Genomic DNA, 25948 nt, shown 5'->3' on the forward strand with positions numbered 1-25948 from the left:
CCTTTTTCCCCCACTGATCTTTTTCCCTGTTTAATTTAGTGAAGGAAGGCATCTCTCTGACATGTAAGCAAAGTTCAGCTAGCCTTTTTTGATTTGTGTGAAAAAGAATGCCAAGGCATTTTCCCAGTGTGCTCTGAGGAAAATGCCGATATTTGAATAATTAAAAAATGCCCAAAGCTCTCAAACTTCATTCTCAGCTATTGTTTTGCCCGATCTATTATGCATTGAAAACCTAGATTGTGATTGATTAACTGCCTGTAGCAGTGGAGGGAAGATTGTCTGTTCTGTGCGTAACCCAGTGTGTAAAATTAATCCTGTGTAAAATGATGCTGCCTTTACAAGGGTTGTAGAGGAAGCACTGCAGATTTTTTTGGTTTAATTGCTGTATTAGACAGGCAAAATTCAGCAGAGAGCAAGTGCTTCCATTCTCCAGGGCTTAACAAGTGTTGTGTCTTATACAAAAATCATAAATCCTGTGGTAGTTAGTGATGTTTAATGAACACTGTATTACAGGTCACCCAGGTTTCAAGACTCAGTAGATTCTGCTGCTCCATGCCTGAATGGAAGTCACCCAGCTCAGCACATTAAACAAGAATGCCCGAGTGATTATAAGGTTCTGTCTGAGACTTCCACACATAGGAGGATTACGGAGGGGATGGAGCTGAGAACCTCCGGTAGTCTGCATCCTGAAATAGACCTAATGAATAATAGCTTTACAAATTCACTTTCATCCTACTTGTTTAATAATGAACATAGCTCCTCCCTGAGTCCTTTGTCACTTGGCACCCCTCAGCACTCAGCCAGGCTACAAACAAGCAATCTGAAGAAGAGATGCATCTCTGTTGTGCCGTCTTCGGCTGAAGGAATTGATATTACAGCTATCATCCGCACATCACAGACGTCACTGGTCACCTGTGTGAATGGACTGCGAACTAATTCAGCTGGCATTTCCTCTCATCCAGTGGAGATCAGTCATCACAGTGCTCAAAAATCCTCTCGGCCCCAGTCTTGCTCTCAGCCTGGAAACCCTTGCAGTATTCCCTCCCCTCCAGCATGTCTTGTACCTGTTTCCACTGAATGTGACAGAAGTGACTGTGAGCAGATACCAATGCAGCAAGTTGAGGAGAATGGAAGCCTCAGCCTTATGATGAATGGTACTAGCATTCCTCATCAAAACACTTTGCACAGTACCCAGAAGGTGAGTTTCTTAAAACAAGAACCAGCTGATGATTATTCCTCTGCTGCTGATCTTTTCCGACATCATCAGGGGCTGCCTCCGCCTTACCATCTACACCAGCAACTAACCCAGACTCAAGGGCCACTGCCTCACTTACACGCCTCTATGTCTCCGAAGTCCCTTCAGCCCAGCGATGGGGACGATCAGGACCTCAGCAATGGCAAACAGGTCTGTCAGTGGATTGACTGCAGTGCCACTTACGACCAACAAGACGAACTGGTCAGACACATAGAAAAGACCCACATTGATCAACGGAAAGGAGAGGACTTCACTTGCTTTTGGGCAGGCTGTGTCCGCCGATATAAACCCTTCAATGCTCGTTACAAACTGCTGATTCATATGAGGGTTCATTCTGGAGAAAAACCAAACAAGTGCATGGTAAGTCTGGAATATATTTGTTTGAATAGAAACATACTGCTCTGCTCTCTTTCTTGCTCTCTTTTCAGTCTTATTCCAACATAATTGTTGTGTTTTCCTGTAACTTAGTCTGCAGCAGGCTGAAGGGGAATTGGAGAAAACCTTAATCTAGAAGGAAGTGTTTGAGTAAGAAATACTGTAGTTCTTGGAAAAGAGATTCAGTTTCCTTATTTGAGAGCTTAACTTTTAATACAGTGCTTTAGTTTTTTTAATATTCATTAAAGCATTAATAAAGTGATGATCAAAGCACGCAGCAGTCATTTAACGTAAAACAAAGTCACTGAGCCTCGGGTGACATTTTTAATCAAGAAACATAAAACACATCTAATGAAATTCTTTTCATTCCTTCAGCTGAACAATAACCCATAGAGTTATGAGTGCAAACTTTTCAAATGATAGTTTAGAAAAGAAAAAGAAACTTGTTAAAGGATTTTAAACAGTTAAAAGAATTAAAGGAATATCTTTAATTACATTTTCAAAGGTTGTTAGGGGCTTTTTTAATTTGCAAAACAGAGCTTTAAAAATATGGAAAACCCATTGTTCTCTTCTGATCAAGAAGATGTAAACAACATCAGTGTTCCAAAAAGAGGATCTTGGGAATAGCACCATCTCTGCATCTGCCCACCATGATGACAATATGGCCAAATTAAAATAAAAGTTAATTACTTCCATTAAGCTTTCCACATGTTTGAAACAACAATGATATAAGACCCTGACTGAAACAGATGAAGCAAAACAAGTTTGACATAAGCTTCCAAATTGGGCCATGAAATTTGGAAAGTCTTGTTTGTAACACCCACATGCGCACGTGCGTGCATGCACGCACATACACACAAATAAGTACAAACAAAGGGAATGGTTATGGCAGCAGGTTGTGGTTCTTGATAGGCAGATTTTTTTACTATATGTCTATTTTATTGTTTTGATCAGAGAATAGTATAATGGAAAATGCTTGTAAGGAAGTTAGATGAAGACAAACTTTTCCATGACAAGCTGTATCTTTCTATGGGGGAATAGGACAGAATATTTATGTAAAAAGCTTACTTTTTTCCATTTAGTCAAGAAAAAGCTTGCTGATCTGCAATGGTTATGGAAGGGAGAAGGAAGAAAACAACAGTATTCAAAATGTTCTACAGAGAAAAATTTTCTCTCTAAGTGGTCATCCTGATTATCTTTTTACTTCTGTTGGATAAATGAAGAATGATTATCTTAATGTTCAGTGGGTGTTCCCTAAAACAATACTGGAAACAATGCAGATATTTAGAGAACACCATCGAGTTGTCCAAGATAAAATGGAAATACTCTAAGACTTACCTGTTTCTTTTTCCTTTGAGAGAAAGAACTGACTTGCTCATTTCCAGAAATACCTCAATCACAATTTGTAAAAGTACAAAGGAATTTAACTTCCTATGTATATCTTTTATTTGGGCATAAATCATCAAAGGATAATGCAAGTTACTTGCTTCTTTCCAAACAAAAGCATAAGCAAGCTGTGAAAGCATACTCACAGGTTTTATTTTAGCCTACTTTTTGGTTTTAGTGTTTTTATCATGTGGAATGAGGTCAGTCTTCTTCCCACTTTGATCTCACACTTTTAAAAAGAAATACTTAAAATATGAAACCCTGATTAGCTTTACTATGATGCTGAAAGATTCAGCATTCCCTCCATGGGTGAGGGAACTTTTGTCTTTTTCTGCCAAATGCATATTTGACAGGTATTGTATAGCAGATTTCTAATGTTACATTCCCATTTCTGCAGGAAACTGGATAAACCAGAGACAGTAAATCATGTAATATCTTAGCAAATGCTGAAAATTTCCAACTTTCAATTATTTTCATCTGCGTTAAAGAACTGGCTTTTGATAACATCTCAAGGCTTAATATTGTGAATAGGTTGGAAAAACCTTTGCACCTGATATTGCAGACAGCCTTCATGGCACATGTATATAGCCTTGGCATATAAGTACATAAAGATCTGTTTTGTTTGAGCAGATATTGTAGTTGTTCCCATACATGGAATGGCCCAATCAGAATTAGGAGTTTTACATTGCAGAAGTTGCAGTTAACTCTTCTATTCCCAGAGTAAGAGCCTTCCACTGTCAGCTGAGGTATCCATGTATTAAATGTTACAACCTGGAATCCTATGTGAAGTAAAGCTGGATCCAAGGAAGCACGTGAAAAATATGTTGTCTTTACAAATTTAGTTTTCTACCCTGGAAAGTCCTTGATCTGGCAGGGACAAGATCCAAAGCTGCAACACAGCTCCTTAAAGTTATTAATATCAAGTAGGGATTATTTGCCCAGTGAATTCCATTCCACTTTAAACAAGGGTTGCTGTGCAGTGTTTCATTGTGCAGTGATGTCATGTCATTTTAAATGATGGTTTTTCTTTTGATGTGGTAATAATTGTGCTATTATTCCTGCAAATTAGGAAGGCAATTCATTCTCTGTCTATAGAGGTCTGAGATTTTGTTTCATTTTTGCTGTAGCCCTGTTAAAGTTACTTTACATCTCTTGGTATTTGTAGTGGAGATTTTCTTTCTCTGTTCACAATTACCCATTGTATTTTCTTTTTAAGCCCTTGATTTTGTTCCCCTCTGTAAGATTACTGGCTGACTATGTATTGAACTGCTCAGGAGAAGCTAACAGTGAGCAGCACCCCACCCTCATACATAAAAGTACTTTTCCATGTAAAATTATTAATTTCTTATGACAGGCTTTGCTACTATGTACTGTAATAGACAAAGGAATTTTGGAATTCAAGCTACTTGAGAACAGGAAATACATGAGACATTTTGATTGAAAAGTAAATGGTTCACTAAAACTGCAGTTAATCCTTTTATTATCTTTCCAACAGCAGTTTCCACAATACTTTCATGAGGTAAGCTTCCTTCAGTCCAACTGTAACACTCTCATCGTTACAGCTGGTTTAAATTTAGCTAGCCTGCTTCTTTCTTTACTACGAGTCGACAGGCAAAACAGTATCTAGTGTAGAGAACTACTGATGTTTTGGGTCCATATCCTGCTTGCTGTGTTTCCTTGCCAAAACCGGTACTATGAGTATTCTGTTTTCATATTCTGTTTAATATTCTAATTAAGTGGTGCCTTCTCGTCATTGTGTCCCTCAGTTTGGTTTTTCCTTGGGTTCTGCAAGTAGTCTAAAGGAAACTACCTAATCTCTTTGCAATATCCTGTTATGTTTCATACTTAACTCATGTTATTTTAGTTTTATTAAATTTGGGGTTCATCTGCATTATAATCAAAAATATATCCAACAAAAATAATGATGCAATGCCTTTAAGACTTTAACTTCTGAAGATTAATTTCATGCTTTTTTAGATTTGATGTCCCAGACAATTGGAATTTTGATTGTCTGAGACAGCAAAAATTAGCAAGCTTAAATGGTTTTATTCTAAAAATATATATATATTCTCATAGATGCATCTTTTTCTATCTTTCAGTTCTTCCAATACTTTAGTGGGTAGAACCCTGCTGATCTCTAGATATTGCATCCTTAGTTTAAGCCTCTGCTTGCAATTGTAAATATAGAGCTGTTCATTTAGTTGTCTGGAATTGTTTGATTTGGGCAAATCCATACTTGGCTTAATAGTTTACCCTTTTGCATTCTTGTGGCTTCATAGGGAGTAGAAAATTAAGTTCCCATCACTGCATGCATATGTGCTCAGGGAACCTATGTTGCAGGCCTCCACAGACATGACTGAGATAAATACATTTATCTGTACATAATTCTACATATGCAATTAGTGTTTATAGAAATTTGGTATCGTAATATGTGTGATATCCATGAAGGGAGATCGACAGTGATAATAGCCATTGTTCATGTCTCCAGTTCATGTATTTCAAAGAATCAAATGCCTCCTGAGTATATTCTAGACCTGTCTGTCACATTGTGTACTTGCCTAGGTAGTTAAGACTTTGAAGCAGAATCTTTTCTTGTATATTTGCAACATAATCAGTTTGGGAATAGCCTTGGTGCAATGATTTGGATGCTGTATTGTACAGTGAAATTCGGCACCTGTGCTGTTTGTAGTCAGGTCTTTTGAATCCCTAAGGGCAAGACGCTATAGGTACTGCATTACACATGGGGAAATTGAGACATAGAAGAGATAAGTAACTTGCCTAGAGGCACCTTTAGGCAATTCCAGCATTCCAATGCAGATCTTGTGTTCAAATCACTACATCGCACAAACTAACCATTTGCATTTACCTATGAAACAGATTTCTGTACAGATTACACAAAAGATAGCTGTCTGGCTGTACTTCCTCTTATTTTTACTGTACATCTCTGACGCAGGTGGTTTAACATGTCATAAACCTGTGAAAACTTTCATCAGAAGGCTCGGCTACATTTGTAAAACTTCATGGGCAGCAACCTGAACATTACAATTACGGGGGAAAGGCGCCTATTGAGCAGATTAGTAGTATTGCTTCTGCTGCTAAGGAAACCAATGCGGAATCTCTGTTCTCTGTAGATAGCAAGTATTATGCTGTCTGTGGTCAGTGGGGAGCATGTGTCTAGCAATGCATGGTGAGTAATGAGATCTCTACAGGCTACATCTACAGATGAGTCTGAGGGACAATCCTGCATCTGCAAGGAAAATAGGTCTGCATGCACCAGCTTACATGCTTTTGAGTTACTTCACATAAACAATAGGTTTCCATGCCTGACTCAAGGGAATGTTGTGGAAGTCTGGAAAGTATTTTCAGCTTTTGGAGTGGAGGGTGTCATGCACTGATGCCAAAGGAGTGCTTTAAAAAACCAATAATATTGGCCTCACTTTCTTTCCTTTGAAGTCAATAGTAGGAAACATCCATTCTATCAAAGCTGCCTCACCAGAGATCTCTTTTTATTAGGTCTCTGATGGCATTTCCCGATACTCTCAAGGAACTGCAGCATTAAAACCACTCTGATTAGAGAGGGAGACATCAGTTCAGCGGTTTTGTGAAAATACAATGTTTGTTTGTTTACAAAAACCACGACAGATTACAGGACAGTACAAATGGGTTTAAGCATGCACCAGCACTGGAGGGCCTGCTGGCAAATGGCTTTAGGCTTGGCACTGTGTCAGCTCATGCCCAGTGGCAGCTGGTGAATTTGAACTCTTTGTCTGTCCACAGGAGAGCTCTACACCAGCAGATCTTGCAAAGCAAAAGCTGTAGAAATTATTTGGTCCAGATTCCACTGTGGCTGGGATTGTCCTATGTTTCAGTGCAGTAGGACAGAAATGCAAATCTGCCGTTCTTAGTGGAGACAAGTACAGCGCAATGGTATGGTGCCTTTAGGGGCCTCAGACATGCCTTCTTGGGCTGAGCTGCAGAGACAGTAGCTGCCAGGGTTTTCCCTGAGAGATTATCAGCTTCCCAGGAACTGCTGACCTTCGGGACATTCTGTGAGGTGCATCTGCTTTATCAGGTTGATAGAAAAAGGTGTAGGATGCTGGGCCAGATGGACTTCTGCTCTGACCAAGTGGAGTCAGCTGTCTTTTTGTTATTTTCCAGCGGTTTGATATGGGTTAGGTCTGGCTGGCATGCTCTCAGGATTTTTTGTTCGCATAAATCTGAATAAATACAAATGAAGTAAATTCCAACTGTTGCTGCCAGCACTGAGAATGGTTTTCAAATTTAGTAGTGTGCCTTAAAAATGTTAATACAGGACACTGAAGAGATCTGATAAGTGGAATATGGGAGTTAGAGGTATAGCATGGAACTTCCATGGAAGGGAGCTTTCAAATACATACTTTTTTATCCTACAAGAGCGTTTAATTCCACAAGGTTTTGTTTCATTTGACGTGATTAATTATTAGGTAGTTCAGGACCTGTTTAAAACGTAATTATCCTGAAGTTTTCCTGGCATATTTATGCCGAGCTGGTCACTGTGTGTAGATACTGCTGCTCATTCAGTCTTTTAAGTAGGAAACAGAGTGGGATAGTAACAGTAATATCACCACCACATAGTGGGTACTCACCCTATGAAACTCACTGCCATAGGATAGAAGGTAATTAATTACCACTATTATGGTCCTCAGTGTTGGATAATTTCACCTAACAATACTTAGTATCTGCTGAAGGTAAGGTGATAGGACTAAGCAGACAGTGGTTTAGGGAACAGATAGCTTTGTGACACAGGAATGGATATTCATTTCCATGTTCCACATTAGCAAATATGCTAGGTATTCCGTGCCAGTTTTTTCAAACCAGTAGTAGTATCATTGTAAAACAGAGCTTTGAGAAGAAAACTATTAGTGAATCTGGGTCACCTTCAATTTGGAAAACAGAGTGATGGGAGGACAGGGAACAGGATTGGAGGTTTTTGCTACCGTTGGCATTTTCTAAACAGTATACTATTTTGGAAATAATGAAATATATTTTAGCCCATATTTTTTTTACTTTCCATTTCAGAATGAAAAAGCATTAAACAAAAACTCTTTTTTTGTTGTTTAAAAGCTCTCCCCATTTGATTTATTCGGTGTTTTTATTAGTGCAGTCCCCCAAACAATTATATTTCAGTTCATCCTGGACTGATTTCTCTTTTCTTCATTCTTTGGTGTTTTGATTTGACTACTAAAATATACATATTTTTTTACAATTCCAATTGTGACATGATTTGAGAAGAAGGAAAATGATCCTTTTTCCTACAAAGCAGCAGGTATTTGTCAGAATCCTAAACACTCTGAGCTTTTGAAAAATTCCTAACAGTGGTCTGATTGACAGAGAACATCTAAAAGGAAGGAAACATTTTATTAGAAGGTTCTCCACAGTGACTATTCTGTCTGGCACCATTGTGGCGCGTAGCATAGAGGTAGTCGTGTCAGAGCTCCTCCACACCAAGCAAAGTCATTTGTGTTCTTTGTCAAATAATATAGGCTAAAGTATGGCCAGCTTAGAAAAGTGAAATTTATTAGTTGTGACCTATGTCTGGTTGCTAGACAGATTTTTAGGCATGTCTCCCAGGTCTTTTGGAAAATTTCTGCTAGGCTTCTTTCCCTTCCTTTTGCCCAGTTTGCACACAAAAATTATATCTCGATACCATGTTTTTATCTTTATCCTCTTGTCCCACAGAATTCAGTAAATAGTGATTCTTTCTCATTTTAAGACACTCAGAATTTTTCCAGCTCTGCTGTGGCCTGGCTTTGGATGATACTCCACATGCAGATTTATTCAAACCCCAGTCTCAGCACAGAACTATAAACCTCTCATGGGGCATCACCTTTTGAAGATACCTTGCAGGCAGCCTCTTAACTCCCAATTCATTCCAGCTGCACCACAAGATCACTTTCTTTGCCATACAGATCAATGAATTCTATCAAATAATCACATGTGAAGATGCAAAAAGGGGAAGACTTTCCAGCCTCTAAGCACTGGGTTTGTAATAACTCTTAAGGATTTCTGTAGCTCGCCATTTCCCATGTAACAAAAGTGTGACAAGATTTCTTTCTCACTATATATCCTGTCTGGGAGTGAGTTGTCCGTCACTTTCACTATATGAATCTGCACAGTAGTAAAGTGATAGACCCTCAACTAGTCAGATGCATTCTCCACTCCAGTCATAAGTTTTACAGAGCAGTAAATATAATAGTGGGCTAACTGCTTCCTGTAGGAATGTCTTAATACACCTCAAGAATGCCTCAAAGATGTGTCCAGCAGTTGAGTCCTAAAACTATCATTCTGCAGGGTCCGGCATCATTTTGGCAGGGTGAGTTGTCTTCAGAAGATCTGGGAAAGAAGGCTGCGTTCAGTGATTTGAAGGCTGTCTGCAGTTATTTAATATCTAAGAGCAGTGAGAGAAGAATTTTTTTCTCCCTGAAATATCTTTTTTTTTTTAAAAAAAAATGCATCTCAATATTATTTGCCTTGTCATTTAGAAGGTGGGAGCTTGAAAGTTCTAAAATTTTAAACAAACCCTTTGTGATTGTGTTCTTGAGGTTAAGTGCTGGGCTTTATTTTATTTCTATGTATGTGTTCTATGGGGATTATTAAAAACAGCACGGAACTGTTCTGAACTTTCAGTGATTTAGCCTTTCTGAACAGTGATTAACCTCAAGAAGGAAAAATAGTTTGAATCACCTGGCAGAAGGCTTGGTCAAATTAAAAAGCAGTAAAATTAAATATTGTTTAAAACTGGTGCCAACGATATACTCATTAATGTTTCTTATTAGGCCAATACATTTTAATACTCGGTATTAGTGAAACATGTGTCATTTAATAAAAATGTTAATCTGCATTTGCAAGCAATACAGAGGCTGTATAGTATAGTCCCAGGGGAGAAAGAGGAATTTAGTGCACATTAAAAACTTTATACAGTCATTTATGCAGTTGGATCTCAGTTCTAAATGTGATGCATTTGTTTGTTACTTGGGGGCAAACCAGCAACAGTTAGCCTTTAACAACTAGGTGAGATACAAAAAAACATCTTTCCACAGCGCAGGGCGTCTGTGTTGGTTTGGGCTTCACAATGGGCCAGATTCTGAAACCTTCACTCACTTGTTTAGCAAGTAGCCCAGCGGGCCTTGTAAAAAAAATAATGTGCTATTTAAACTAAATGTATCCAAACTTGATCTTCTGGCGTCTGACAACTCACACTGAGCAAGATCTTCAAAAGCAGGCCCTGGTTTTGGCTAGCGTTATTTTCGTGGTGCCCCACTGTAATAGGGCACCTCTGAAGTTGAGGTCCTCTTCTCAAACCAGACAGTGTGTAACTGAGTAACTGAAATTTCATCAGCACTTCTGGAAATGTTGACCTTAGATCTCCATTTCCTCACAAGTACAATGAAATAAATCTCTCTGGAGCACAGTGAGGGTGAATAATCACAGTGAGGTAGTGAGGCCAGTAACGTAATGCATCTATAATGCGATTTTGCATCTCTAACGTTTCTTTCTGCTGAGAATCTCAAAGCTCCCTCAAGCTTCTGCCTCCCTATGCCATTTTCTGTGTGGTTAAAACTCTTGTGCCCAAGTTCCAGATACAGTTGGGTTAAGGCAGATTACTCCGCTACTTTCTGTCCCTGTTTACACTAGGGTAATTGTAAAGAAACCTTGAATTTACACCAGGGTATGTAAGCCCAGAATGGTTCAGCCACAAAGTGCCAAAAGTCACACATCGAGTGCCTGGCAGAAAAGGCAAGAAAAAGACCTCCTTCCCAAAGTGTTTTCTATTCCACCTATTTATTAAAGTCAGCATGAGACTATGCACCTTTGCTGACCAGAAAGTCCCTTCTACTTCAGAGCATGATTCCAGTGAGTAAGGGTATGCAATACAGTGATTTTATTCAGCTCTGCAGTTGCTTTCGAAGAAAATGTTGCCATTACAGAGTATTCAGCACCCTTTATTCTGTCTCAAGGACACCTGTATTTTCTGTGTTTGGGTAAGTCAAAAGTTTCAAATAGCTGTGCACTTATATCACAGACATTTGTCGTTGCCTGACTTTTCTGTTTCCATCCGTGGGCTGATCGTGGAATCAAGGAACAATAGGAGTTTTATTTCAAAGTCTGCTTTTGTTGTCTACAGTAGTGTCTTCCCTCGATCTCCTTCTTTTATTGGTGTGTACAGATAACATATGTGCGAAGAGATCCTACACTCAGGTACAGTGTAGCTGCAGTGTTAAATAATTGATCTTGATCTGTCTTTTGAAACTGCATCCAAAGCATTTAAAAGTGGGAAATGGAAAAAGCATGTTCTCATAATCCAGCTCAGTAAAGTTTGCACAACTGCTCTTTGTTTCATCATGCCTACAATAAATCTTTCATTTTTGCCAATTGAGAATGCCTACTAAATCTGCAAATGATTACTTCCCTGAATTGTGTTGGGATTCTTGCAATACATTTTTCTTACATGGGTAATGATAAAATAAGAGTCCATCAAAAATACTTTATTGCCTGGCAGAGAGCCTTTTATGAAATGGTTTTGATTCAAGGAGATTCTTCCAAGTGTTTTAGAACCATTGCTTACAACTTTCCTTTAACCCTTGCGTGGAGGGCTGCCAGGCCCTGGGAATGTCAGAAATAACGTTAGTCAGTCAGAGGCTGGTAGGATGCAGGGCCTGGGTATCAATTTAACCTGCAGTCCTTGGGCTCAGGCTGAGAGCATGCTGCTTCAACATGTACTTGTAAAGGGTATTGTGTTACTATTAGATTAGAAAGCTGATGAATGTCAGACTGGTGGGAACCTTGTAAAACTAATCTGCTGTGTCCATGTTGATATGATTTCACTCTGTTGCAGCGAGAGAATGAGGAAGATGGAGTATTACAAAAAGGAAAGCACAAGGCAGAACTAGTAGGGCCATCTGGGTCACTGAGCCCAGCCTCTGCGATCCCAGGTTATCATGTCACCTCACTATAATGCCTTCAGAACACCCAGAGGCACAGACATAAAGGTTTGAGAAAGGTGTGTCGTCAACACTGTGACTTGTAAGTCAGGATATTTCAAACCCATGTGAAGCAAATCCTGCACTTTTTTCCCCTGATTTCAAAATGGGTACAACTATGTTTGTCTGCCTTTGTGCAGGAGCTAGCCAGCTGTAGGAATTGCTTTGCTTTCCCTTATAAAGAGAGAGTCTCAACCCATTTACCGGAATGATCTCGAGCACACCATCTCCAGGTAAAACAAGGCTCAAGGGGCTACTCCTAGAATGGCATAGGTCGTGATGCCTGAAAACACATTCTAGTACTGCAAGGAGAAGGGATCTGGCAAGAGACCTACCTTGTGATACTTGCTTGCACTCACAGAAAAACAGCAGTAGACCTGACTCAGTGTGGGGTGCTCTCAACAAAACCACATCTGATGCTTGACACATTGCCCACTTGCCTCCATGCAATAAATTGTCTCCTCAGACAAGACATGGGGAGAGCAGAAAAAAGCAGATTATGTGAAAATATTTAAAAGTATCACAGTTATTTGCAGACTTTAATCTTCCTGCATATCCTCAAACATAATGACATTTTTAGTTGCATGGTTGTGGTGATCTGAGAGTTCACTGTTTACAATGCTTTGGTCTAACTAAACATTTTTAGCTTGTGCTTTGTCTTCAAGGCCAAGGAGTGAAAAGATGACAGCAAACATAGAGAAACCAGACATATGCGTCAGATGCATAGAGCACACTAGCTTAGCTAGTGTAAGTCTTTTAGGCAGGTAGATACTAAATAGCATGCCTTACACTTCAGATTGGCAGACCTTCTGTTGTATATATCTTACTTCTGGGCTGAAATGATATGCCAAAGTTATCTTAGATGACCATTGACCATTTTTGTTCAGATTTTGAAAGGAGGCAATCAGAAGTACTTCCAGGTGTGAAGAGTGCTGAATTTAGAGGGAGGGATATCGGAGGTATACAGTGAACATCACAGGAAAGGCCAGGTGATGAGTTCTGTATCATCTCTCCTCACAGATGATATTGAAAAGCAGCAAATTTAGGACTTTTTAAGGGAAAGACTTTTTAACACCAAGCAGTTAAAGGGATCAGAGTGGAAGGAGCCTTTATGAAGCATGGGTGTTCTTAACTCTAGACTGGGATATCCCTAACCTTCCATCAGTACCGCTTAAGCAACTTGTAGCTGGGCCACTAGAACTGACAGCATGTTTAAAACGTGAATATTTGTAGCTGCATTACTTCATTTCTAGTGCTGTAAAAATACCATTCACATAATGGGGTAATGGCCTGCAAGTTCTCATGATTTCAGCTGTTCTGGAGTTACATGAGTTCTGTTGCTGTACGGCAAGCAGCCATTTCTCATTTTTGCATCTTTGGCACTCTCCTAAAGGATGGGAAATAAAAAAAAAATATTAAGGGGACAGAGAGACAGTCTTAATGAAAGATTAAAGGAATTAAACAAGGGCTGGGGTGGGGAGAACAAGGAAAGGAAGGGATTGTTATAAGAGAATAGAGAATAAGTAGGGGTGATCAGGCAAAATCAAGCAAAGGAAAACTTGAAGCTACTGTTTCAGTAGAAGTTTCCTAAAAATGATGTGTATTTTAGAGCGGAATAATTACATAGTGGAAACAGAAGATGCCTGACTGTATGAATAATACAAGCTAGACTGTCTGAAAAACTGGAAAATACATTGTAGATAATAATTTTGAAGGTAAACTGTCTTATTCCTCATTTCTGCCATTCTGTGAAAATTGATTGCTTCATTAGTCATAAGACAAGGACCTGCATTAGCAGGCGCAGGAGTACAATTTAAGCTTCAGGTATCTGTACTCTCAAGATATTATTTGTATATTTTGTCCTCCTAATCTCACTGTGAGGTAGCTGGGGATAGTCATCATGCAGAGAGGTGGTGCTCAGCCTCCCCAGAGATGCAGGCCCCACTGTCCTTCCAGGCAAGACTCTCAGACCATTTCACAAATGGATGCTTACTTTTCACACTGGCAAGTATGAAATCAGGGATGACTAGCTAGAACAGTCAGTTTGCCAAGAAAGATACCTTTTGTTTTGCTTTGCCCTTACCAGATTTGACCTTTATAGAACAAAAAGTTTCTCCTCGCTGTGAATGAAAGCTTCGCTTACTGATTCCAGTGAATACTAAGGTACTGCATGGACCATTGTGCCAGAAATGACTGTGCCATGACATATGAATAATTTATTTCTGCTGTGATGTTGGGCAGGTAGACTGTTGAACACAGCAGCTTCATGTGCAGATTTCTGGTCCAATTTCCTCAAAATTCAGGCAGTGAAATTCAAGTTTTGGACCAAGCTTGTTTGGTGTACGTTGATCAGTGTCCCAAAGCCCTGGGGACTTGTCTGTGTTTGGCTGGGGAACACGGCTGCACTGGGGATGTGGGAGCTGTACAGATACAGGTTCACAATCAGATAATGCTGAGCAGAATCTGGGGAGAGTGAAAGCCAGCTCCTTTCTAGACATCTCCTCTGCTAAATCTGTACTTGGGCTTATGTTTGTCAATTTTTTTGGCATCGTTGAGCATGATAGACATGGCAGAAAAGGAAGGTAATGAGAATCGTGATGCTGCTGCCTTCCTGTTCTACATTTGGCATGTACTGAGATTCCTTGCAAAGGCACTTGCTGATCAGGAAGTACAGAGCATGCCAGCTCTCTATTTGCTCTCAGTACTTGCACCGGCCATTTTGAATTAGTTGTTCCCTTCAGCAGGTGAAAGCACCCCCATTAAGAATTTGTCTAATGGTTATAGGTGGGAAACAGAGGACTATCTTTGTGTAACACCAGCGCTGCAAACTTAGAAGGTAGAGTAATCTTGTTTTGAATATTTCAGCTTGTCAGATATAGGCGTTGATATGTGTAAATTGTTTTAGGAAAATCTATGTTAGAACACATCTCTCTGAATGGCAAGAGAAAGAAATGGGTATTGTAGTCATCCCAGATACTTTCAATTTCAATTGTTTATAGCAACGCTGACAGAAACTAACACTATACACAAAACTGGTTTTGAAACTGCCCTTTTTTCAGAGTTAATGACCCACAGGCTAATGGAAATTTGCCAGTTTTTACCAGCTAGGATCTGCCCTGATTTTGCTGGGAAAGGAAAGTGCAAGGCAAAGAAACCATTTGGATTTTTGAAAGTCTGTGATGCTTGTCTTCTCTCATTATATAGCCTTCACTCTTTGGTATGTTGTGTTTATAATTGACCTGTACTTAGCAGAAATGTTTGCTTTGTCCAATGACAGCATACCCCAATCGCCCAGGAATTCCCTTTGACAACTGCATTTAGATCCACTTCTGTGAAAACTCAAACCCTTCCCAGTCAGTGTGAAAGGACTTCAATTAAATCATGGCTTTGAGGATCCACTGACACAGCTCAGCTGCTCTAGCTCTATCCAGTAGAGGGTAGTCATATGCATTTTATGATACGCTACTTCATTTATTGCACTTGGGTCTTTCCAAGGCATTATCTGGAGTCTTTTCACATGATAGGCACAGCCAATTTGGCTCACATAATTAGCCTGGGAAAGGCAGACTGTACCTGAGTGCATTTCTTTGTAAATTCAACGAAAGAGGAGTGAGGCATTTATACTAATTATATATATAAAAAAATGATCCCTAAAGGCAAGACTATATAACGTACATTATGTTCAGGCAAGTATGGGATCATTAGTGTCATTCATAATAATTTGATTTACCCCCATGGCTTCTAAACAATACATGGCTTGTAGCCTTGTGAATTGGTGTATGTTAAGAATTGCACAGCAGCCCTACATTTTTAGAAGGAGAGCTCTTAGGTCTTACTGTGACGAAGGCTCTTTTGTTGTAAAAGTTTCTTTACTAAGATAGATATTACTTTAGTTCACACTAAACAAATTGACTCTGGAGTTTTGAGTCTCAGTTTGCCAGAGACAAATTGTGAAAGCATCTAATTGTAGCCTAAACAAAACCATATTTTCCTTAAAAACATGACAGCATATCATTCTAAATCTACAGTGCTTTGCCCAGGAACCATTTCAAGCAAAAAACCCCTGTGTGCAAAATAGCCACCTTAGACAAAACAAACTATCAAACCTATATATTAAATCGAGTGCTTTTGATTGCAGTTTTGCACTGAAAATGTTGTCGTTGTTTCAGCTCTCTGTCCCTCCATACAGTCAAAGACACCAGTGTATACTTAAGAAAATGGTAAATATGGAATACTGGCAAATGTAGCTTAAATACAGTTACTAGTAAACAACCATAGCTGGACTGTCTAATTTCCAGGACTGATTGCAGCCATTTTTAAACCTACATTATGAAAGATGAAGAACAAACAGCCTTTGAATCCTGCTTCCCAGTTCTTTACAACATTTATCAGTGTACAGTAGCTTTATTCATGACCTGAGTCTGGTTCTGATAACTTTTGATAAATGTTTCATAATGTTATTGTAGAAATTATAGACAAATCATTTAGCTATCAAGTTGTTGGGTTTATATGAGGGGAAGAGAGGTTGATGGGAAGGGCTGAGAGCAAAGGGGGTGATTATTCTGCTAAATATGTAGAAATACTCGCTGATGTGAAGGCAGCTCTCTGCTGTTAGATGCACTGAAGCAGCCATAAAGTGGCCATTGCAGCTTCCGGATGGGATTGTAGCTAATGCTGCTCTCCCAGCCTCCCATGTACACCTTGCTTTGGCCTGTCTGCTCTCGAGTAGCCAGTGACCATGCTAAGCTGTGAGGAAGAGACACCTCTGCTTCCCCATGGTGCCCCCAGCTGGGGTCTCCCCAGGCAAGGCAGGGTCTCCATTCTTTGTGCACCTGCACGGAGCCTTCACAGCTGCAAACTAAGGCTCTGCCAATTCCTAAAAGCAAATTTCAGCTGTGCTGAAAGCAGGGGCAAAATTCCCACTGGCCTTAAACAAGCAGGAGCATAGCCAAGGCTGGAATGATACAAGCTTAATAATCAAGCCCCAGTTCACAAGATGCTGAGTGCTTCTGCTGCAGATGTGGATGGCTTTCCCTGGACTTTGCTGTACTGCACACAGTTCCATTGTACAGTACCTCCAAATGCTGCTCTCCGTAAGTTGCTCCATGTGTTTGAAAATAGGGTGATTTAGTTGGGCGATTCAGTTTGGGAAGCTTTGAAGGTTTTAGCTCAGGTTTAGGGAAAATATGCAACGTTAATCATCCAGAGACTTTGTTTTCTCAGTGAATTCTATGGTAGTTGCACATTAGAGCAATGTTTAGGGCAAAACAGTGTAAGACATTGGAGCCTTTTGTTACAGCCAGTCATATCCCACTGAAAGCCAAGCGTTCATCAAATTAAGCAGACAACTCATGTCTGACGGTCCTTTGGGGATTGGGGGTGGGCGGGGTGGGGGCATGTCTTATTTGACTGTGTCAGTGCGCAGTGCTAAAAGGAGAAGAAAGGGAGACAACTCCTTTATCCTTTCTTCCTTTGTAAATCTGGCCCTCTCTGTTTCATGGTGGATGCAGAATTTTAACTTTACCACGGTAGTGATTGATTTAATTTTTGATCTTGGGGTATCCAGGAAACAAAAAATTAAGAGTTAGCGGGGAAAGGACCATTCATTATTTATTAGCACAGTGTATCAGTTAAGTCAGGAGTTAATAAAATTGACAGCTGGTAGTATTGCTTAGGCGACTCGTTAGTTGTATCCCCTTTAGCATGCTCCTGATGGTATCGAAGTCAGGCCTGCAAGGTGGCTGCAGCACAATGAGCCAGTGAGCATCCATAAGGGGCAGTCTCACCTCTGTGCTGGTGTGGGGAGACCTTGTCAACTGCCAAGGTCAGCAGAAAGTTCAGCTACCCCTTTTCCACCTGTCTTCGATAATGGTCACTCTCTGGAGGGAGCTGGTTGAGAACAGGAAAGGACCTGTGAAGAACACCTGCATTTATAGAAGCTTAAAGTTTTCTCAGTCCCTGTGGTAGTAAGACACAGACTTGGAAATAACAGAGACAGGGTAGATGAGGCTGGTGTTTGGCACAGGAGAGGTGCTGAGTGTGTTTGGGTTCAGGAGACAAGCTCTATTTCCCCTTCAGGAAGGCAAAAGGTAGTTGTGTGAGAGTCCTATGGCTCAGCTGCAGTTCCTGCTTGTGTTTTCTTTGGATGTTTCTGATCTCATTACCTCTTTGGTTGGTGCTTTGGGCTTTAGCAGCAGTGTCCTATGCAGTAGTTACTCCTGTGTTTGTTCCGGATCTATTCATTAATAATAATGCAGTGTAAAATCCTAGCTCTTTTTTTGAGTTATCAAAATAAATGCAGTCTTTGTGACCAGCTTTAGTTATATGTGGCTATATGATCTCTGTTATTTAAATATTTGCTCATTGCACTACCTTCCTGCTGCCTTATTAAGCCTGCTAGAGCACTTGATGCAATGAGGAATTAAGTTCACTGTGAAGTGAAAGAGTTTCTCCTTTACTTCCAAAGCTACTCATGATGCGTTTGGAAAGATACATAGAGTATGCAGACAAAATGTGACGAACATGTATACAAGCTAACCGTCTCACAACAGGGAAAATAAGAAAATCAGGGGTTACATCATATTATTGTAAGGATACATTATTTTGTTTGCAAAACTGTTATTCAACAGCGGGATGAATCCTTGAGTCATTTCGTGTTTGGACTTCCAAATGGCTTGTGGTTGTTCCATCGTTCTTCTCACACAATCCCCAAAGACACAAAAGTTAGAGGCAATGATTAATCTTTCTATATTAATGGCCTCATCCAGCATTTACTACTGTCAGGAGAAAGCTCCTCATATACATCAACAGACTTTGGAGCAGGCTGGTGATATTTAAATATTATGCATAAGCAGCAAATGAGAAGCAAATTAGGAAAGTTTTCCAAGTCTTGTAGATGCAGTAGAATACAGTAGAAACTGCTGTATTCTATTGTAAGACTATCTAGGAACCCTAAAATATACCTACAAATACACAAAGCAAGGCTTATAATTCATTGTAGTCACTTCCTACCTTTGATCTTTTGTTTTACTTAACATCACTTGTGTGCATATGTGTGTATGTGAGAGTGAATAACTTTATCCTAATTGTCTGAAGATATACTTATAGACATATAACAAAAAGTATTGCTTATATAATGCCATAAATTAACATAGTGTTTTTGTGTAAATTGTATTTATATATAAATTTCCTACAGTATATATGGCCAATATAAATAAACTCTTGTCACGGCAGTGGTTTTATCTATATATTTGCCTTATAAACTAACAGGTAATAATTTAATTCAAAAGGTCCTTCCAAAAATGCAATTAATGTCTTTTGTTATAGTTTCCCTGGGTTTAATAATCCACTCTTCCAGATTTATATTGGTTTCTGGAAAGTAATGCTTATTAGAGTGTTTTTCCAAATTGGCCACAATAATCCACTGAAATCTGCCAGCTGAATCATTGCTATGCTTGTGAAATTGCCAGGATCGCCTGACAGTTATTACTGGGCTAGAAGGGGAGGGGGAAGGGGAATGAAAGTTTCATAATATGTCACTGTTATTGATACCTTGGCTATGGGTCTTAGATTTGGATTGATATGTTTACCGAATTCTATATGAAAGAGGGAATGCCTGGCAGTAGATTGCAGTGCTGCTATAATGGAGACAAAATTTAGTAATTTCATTAGATAACTGTATTGTATTCTGGGCATATTTTAAAGCATAGATATTTTTTTATATATATATGTGCATGCATGCATGTATGTATATATATATGTAAGTATATATGTGCATACTCCTTCCACTCCCTTTCCCCATCCAGGCTCTTGGAGAAAGGAAGGGTATATATATATATATTCCCTGAACTAGGGTCATGCTTTACATACAAAATCCCACCGCCTGTGCAAAACATGTTACCAACTCACAGTTAAATCATTCACCTGCTGCCAGGCATGTTTAACATCTCAGTGTGCCCGTTCTCTTCTATATACTGCAGATGAATGCAAGAGTGAGAAAACTGATTTTACAGTGTCTGAGTTAACCTTTCGTGTGAACTGCTGCAGAATGGTCCCTAACCCTTGTTCTGAGAGGGATTTATATCCCTAGCAGCTGCTAATAATGAGACGCTAGATCCTACTGCTTACCTGAAAAGATATATAGAAGAACAGCAGGGCTGTGGCCTTCCAGGGCTATGCCAGAGGGAGAAAGAAAAAATGCCTCCTCCCTTGCAAGCCTTGGCATCACTGCTGGGACAGTCCCCATGTGGAAATGAGTGCTGCAGGCTCTGGGTGTCTGGGATAAATATTGTGTCCAACAGCCATCCCTGGTGAGACTTTGCTTAGGGCAGTGCCCACCCCCAGTGAGCATTTATGCATGAGTTTTATATCCTGCTGATGTAAATACGCTTTTGTTAAAATAATCCATCTGACTAACGGGCAGGATGGGAGGTGTAAGAACGAGTAGCACGCTGCTGCATGGGCAGCTGGGCTGTACTGCATGATTATCTGTAGACATGCTTACGTGTAACAAATGGCATACGCAGGGCTGTCATTGCCCTGCTCAGGTGTAGCAGATCCAAAGTCTTCCTGATATGAGGGCTAAAAGCCATTCTGGCTTGGATTTTTCTGTTTGTGTTGTTGCAGCTACAGCAGCTTTATTATGAAAGTTTTGCCTTTTTTGTAGATTATGGGCTGAATTAGTAGGTGCCCACTTCAATACAGCCAGAAAAATTAAGATTCTCAAACATTCTTTCATTCCACAAAATGTGCTTAAAGTTTTGTTTCCATCTCAGCAGACAATGTGCAAAATGATGCTGTAAAGCAATACATTTCCCCTAAATTTTCCTCGTGATGAGGGTATGTTTCTCTTAAGTACCAGCCAGTGCAAAAGGCACATTGCTTTGGGGGTATCTTTCTGATCATTTCTGCCCCTGGCATTGCTCATGGGGTCAGCTCAGGTGCTGTACAGTTTGAGGAAGCAGCCATGCAGACATGATTCCGCCTTACATACATTGTGATCTCACTGTGGCAAGCCTAAGTGACAGGCAGCATGTGAAGAATCAGCAGCGCTGTTTACATTTGAACACCAAATACTGAAGTTAGCACAAGCCAACTGGACTGCAGAAACAGTCATCTTCAATTTTTATAGCCTTACAATTTGTAAGACAATTTTTATTACTCCGATTGGAACAGAGATGATGTTTGTAATGCCTGTTTATGCCATTTCAAACTTGAACATAAATCTCATTTTTAAGGGGATTTTGTGGTTTTCTTGGCTTTATGGATTTTTTTTATCCTTCTTTTATGCATTCTGCTAAATTAAACCAAAATAAACCCGAGGAAAAAAGTGATTTTTTAAAACAAATGTATTATTTTATCCCTTCTTTGGACAGGAATTTTCATCAGGAGACAAGGATAGAACATTCTATTCAGCCTTTGCCTGCTGATTTACGCTGCCGTCATTATAAAAGCCATAATGATGTCCAATAACTAGGAACAGTAACTGTAGGGAAAAGCTTTGTAATACAACACAGCTCCCCTTTTTTCTCCAACAGCTTTGTTGGTGGTCCTAGATGTAATTCCAAAATATGTTAGATGGCTCTCAGAGAGGGGCATACAGCTTCGTTTCTTTTAAGAGAAGTCTGGGCCTAAGATGGCATCATGTAGGCTTCTGCCATGGCTCTGAAGTGCAGTGGGCTTGCTGTAGAAAGCTGCAGATTAAGGAATGATAGCTGTTATTTTTCCTGCAAAGCAGACCTCGAATTCTGGTGGAGTAGCTTATAGTGGATGCTTCTAACAATGCTATGGGATTCTGCCTTAAGTATTAGGGATAACATTGAAGATTAGAGAGTCTGTACACAGCAGTATGTGCCTGCAAGCCTGATGAATTGCTAAAAGAAACCAAAGATATTTCATAAAACCATCAATGGTTTACTGTGAATATGTGTTGATGCCAGCAGTTTTGTTTGACATGCATAAGTACTTTTAAAAGATAGCAAGTGCTATCCAGCTGCATATCTGTTATAAAAATATCAGTTTGTTGTTGCAAGGTAGTAAGAATCAGTTGTTACTTGAAACGGAACTTGACAGCATCATTCAGAAGGTCCCATTCTGAGTATTGCTATGATAGTAGAGCACAACGGCATCAAAGAATAAGGCTTTGCCAGCAGCTGCCATAGAGCAGCAGGTGAGATGTGACTGATTTTTCCTATGCTTATACATGATGATGATGATGATATAAAGCTGGGAGGAGTGGCTGATACACTAGAAGGCTGTGCTGCCGTTCAGCGAGACCTGGACAGGCTATATAGAGTTGGGTGGAGAGGAACCTAATGAAAAGTAAGTGTAAGGTCCTGCACCTGGGGAGGAACAGTCACATGCACCAGTGCAGGCTAGGTGTTGACCTGCTGGAAGGCAGCTATGTGGAGAAGGACCTGGGGGTTCTGGTGGACAGTAGGTTGCCCATGGGCCAGCAGTGTGCCCCTGTGGCCAAGAAGGCCAGTGGGATCCTGGGGTGCATTAGGAAGAACGTGGCCAGCAGGTCGAGGGAGGTGATCCTCCCCCTCTACTCTGCCCTGGTGAGGCAGCATCTGGAGTGCTGGGTCCAGTTCTGGGCTCCCCAGTTCAAGGGAGACAGGGAGCTGCTGGGGAGGGTCCAGTGGAGGCTACGAAGGTGATGAATGGACTGGAGCATCTCCCTTATGAGGAAAGGCTGAGAGAGGTGGGTGAGAAGAGAAGACCAAGAGGGGGTCTTGTCAATGCATACAAGTATCTTAAGGGTGAGCGTCAAGAGGATGGGGCCAGGCTCTTTTCAGTGGTGCCCAGCCACAGGACAAGGGGCAAAGGGCACGAACTGAAACACAGAAAGTTCCATCTGAATATGAGGAAAAACTTCTTTACTTTGATGTTGATCAAGCACTGGGACAGACTGCCCGGAGAGGCTGTGGGGTCTCCTTCTCTGGAAACCTTCAAAACCCACCTGGATGCAATCTTGTGCAACCTGCTGTAGGTGAACCTGCAAGGTGATCTCCAGAGATCCCTTGCAACCCCGACCATTCTGTGATTCTGTGGTAGAAAATGAATGTGGTAACCTTGTGGTATCTGCTAGCAAATACTGACTTCTTAATGTTTCCCAATAGAAGTAGCTGAAGTTTTATTTGCATTACCAAAGCTATTTTGTTGTTGGTTTTTTTTTTAATTTCAGCTGTTCATTATTATGGTAGTTTGTTGTTAGTCAGAGGTTATTTCCGTATGGGTAGCCAGAGGTTGTGTGTTGTATAAGGCAAAGTTGGTTGTTTCACCTAGATAAGAGTGTGTGTACAGTACTTGGGTTTTGGTTGGTTGTTTTTTTCAGATTAAGATTTCTTCCACTGCTTTTCCACTGCAAAAAGGGATGCTGGCATACCATTGACCGCAAGTGAACTGCACTTGTTAAATTTTTAGATGAACAAATGACATCTGCAATTAAAAAAAATAATCTTCCATGGAAAATTTAGGCAAAAATGTTTCTGCAAAAAAGTTTTTTTTCCCTGTCTCCCTATTCTAAGTACCTCTAGCAAAGTCTCTGTGACTGCTTTGGTGTAAGTGAGATCAGAATCTAGCCCCTTCATGACTGAGATCCTTTGATTGACTAGACAATGCAAAAGACACATGCAGCATCAAGTTGTTTTAGCAACTAATATTTGACAATTTTAAAAAGTTTTCTTTTAGGCTGAGTTTTATGTAAAGCTGTTTACATTAAAGTGACATCCAATTAAAGTGTATCATGTAACCCACATCACAGTTCAGCACACATTTTCTGTTTTAACTGACATATGGCCCTATTTATGAAAATAAAAATCATCATGTTTTGATGATATGTTCACATAATTTATGTGGAAAAGCAGGGGGAGAGAAGCAGGGAGAGGGAATGCTTTTACTGTGTAAAGCTGTTATTTTCTGTGATTCATTAAATGTCTTTTAACCCGTGTGCACAGGCAAATCTCTCCTCTCTCGATTCCTGCCCAGCCCCCGCCCTCCCCGGTCCATACTCGACAAAGGGACTTCATAATTTTTATGGGCAAAGACAGTAGATAGAAACACTTTGTACAGTATCATCCCATACCACAGGGATTTTTACAGTAAGGGACTCTTTAGTATTCTGTAGAGGAGATAAATTAGTTAACCTAAAACCAAGTCTGGACAGAAGAGCTAATTAAGCCCATTTTCCTTCGGTTGTCTCAAGGCTAAGTGCCTGTGAGGATTCTCTGATGTCTAGGAAAAGCTAGTCTCCTATTGAGGGCTTTTCTTCAGCCTCTCTCCTGCTCAGCTGCCAATTTTCATAAAAACTAGTAGGAACTTAATATCTGCAACCAGCAATCCTCTGTTAAAGTTGCCTGGAATTTTCTCTCTCTACAGAAAAGTCTCGCACACCTAAGTGTTTCAGGAAAGCCAGGTTGCTTTCATTAGGGTAACCTATTGGTAAGGAAAATGTTTTCTTTTTTATTAAGTGGTCATGAGTCAGAGACATGTCAGCACAAACTTGGGTATCTCAAGCCATCTACAGCCAAGACTGGAGGTTTGGTATTTCTCTTCATGCTCCGAGCCCCACTGACACCAACTCCCTGCAAAAAGGAATATGGCTCTAAGCTGATTTTAATCTACTTAAGGCAGGATCATGGCAAAACATTATTTAAAACTAATCTTTGCATTTTTCCCTTCAAACAATTGCATTTAACCCTCAGGCCTTAATTTTTTTAAATGTAGCAGCACATCAGTGGAAGAAAAGGCTCTGCTAACCAACAAAATCACCATCTGCAGAGGAATCAGCAAGTAAGTGTGCAGCGAAACCTAATTAATTCCTGTCATTTCCACATATATTGGAAGGTAGAATTTACTTTAAAATGTAAGCAACATAACTGCAGTGCATCCTTTGTTTATCCACTGTTTTGGGACCAAACATTGGGGATTATTGTTTAAATGGTAACTGCTGCACATCAGTGCACAAGACATGGTGGTGGTAGTTGGATTGTATAAATCAGTATGCCATCTTCTCCTTGCCAATGTAAACTAGACTGTACACCTGGAGACTGGTTATTTATAGCATGAGACTGACAAATGAAACCTTTAACCCGTACAATTTTGGTCGGTAAATGTTTGGTCACTGTCACAGATAGCAAATGAGTCATGTCCTCTATGAGTGGACTCTCGAATGTCTTACTACAAAAAGCTTCAAAGAGACATCACCCAGACATTAAATTTGGACTGTCCTGTTTCTTGTACATGTGACTGTGAAGACTCACCAACATTTTTTATTTGTTAGAGCAGGAACAGAGCCTTGTCAGTTGTAAGGTACTGTAATCACGCTCCATTTTCTGCTTTCTGATGACATTAGAGTCATCATTCTTGACATAAGTTAATGCAAAAAGGAAAAAAATCACACCTCCTTATTTGCCTCTAACAATGGCAAAACCTAATAAAGCTTAATGATTTACCATCTAAAGTCCAGTGGGATCTAAACTGCTGATGATAATATTAAATCCTGAGAAATGTACAAGTTCCAATTGAATATGGCAACCTCTGGCAGAACCTTCTTTTTCTAATGAAGTATGTGCATTATGTGTAGTTGGATGGTGATCCTAATCAGGGTAGTGAGATCTGTGCACTCTGGTTTTGGTCATTATTACCAAGATTAAGTAGGCATAGAGCCAAGATGTTGCAGTACAATAACCTAGGAGTCGAAGAGGGAGGAGAGGGTGAAGCATTATTTATTGGTTGGATAAATGGGGTTAGCAGTTATTGAATGTAACACAGACTTATTTTCCTTAAGTCACTGACCATTTAAACAATAAAGCTTATGAATGAAGAATTTTTGCCAATTTAAGAAGTAGAGACAGTATCATGAGTGAAGGAGAAGGCTAAAATCAGGCCCTTCGAAGTAGTTTTCAGTTTT

General features: G+C 40.0%; 1 protein-coding gene across 3 annotated transcripts in view; it reads left to right on the forward strand.

Moving 5' to 3' along the window:
* Positions 1-25948, forward strand: part of GLIS1 (GLIS family zinc finger 1) — a 211102-nt gene that overhangs the window by 103616 nt on the left and 81538 nt on the right. For all 3 annotated transcript variants that reach the window (XM_056356532.1, XM_056356534.1, XM_056356533.1), the window contains exon 4: positions 514-1615. In XM_056356532.1, the coding sequence (XP_056212507.1) occupies positions 514-1615 (1102 nt within the window). The remainder of the gene's footprint in view (positions 1-513; positions 1616-25948) is intronic.

This window comes from Falco biarmicus, chromosome 11, assembly GCF_023638135.1.
Source record: "Falco biarmicus isolate bFalBia1 chromosome 11, bFalBia1.pri, whole genome shotgun sequence".
In the NCBI taxonomy this organism is placed as follows: domain Eukaryota; kingdom Metazoa; phylum Chordata; class Aves; order Falconiformes; family Falconidae; genus Falco; species Falco biarmicus.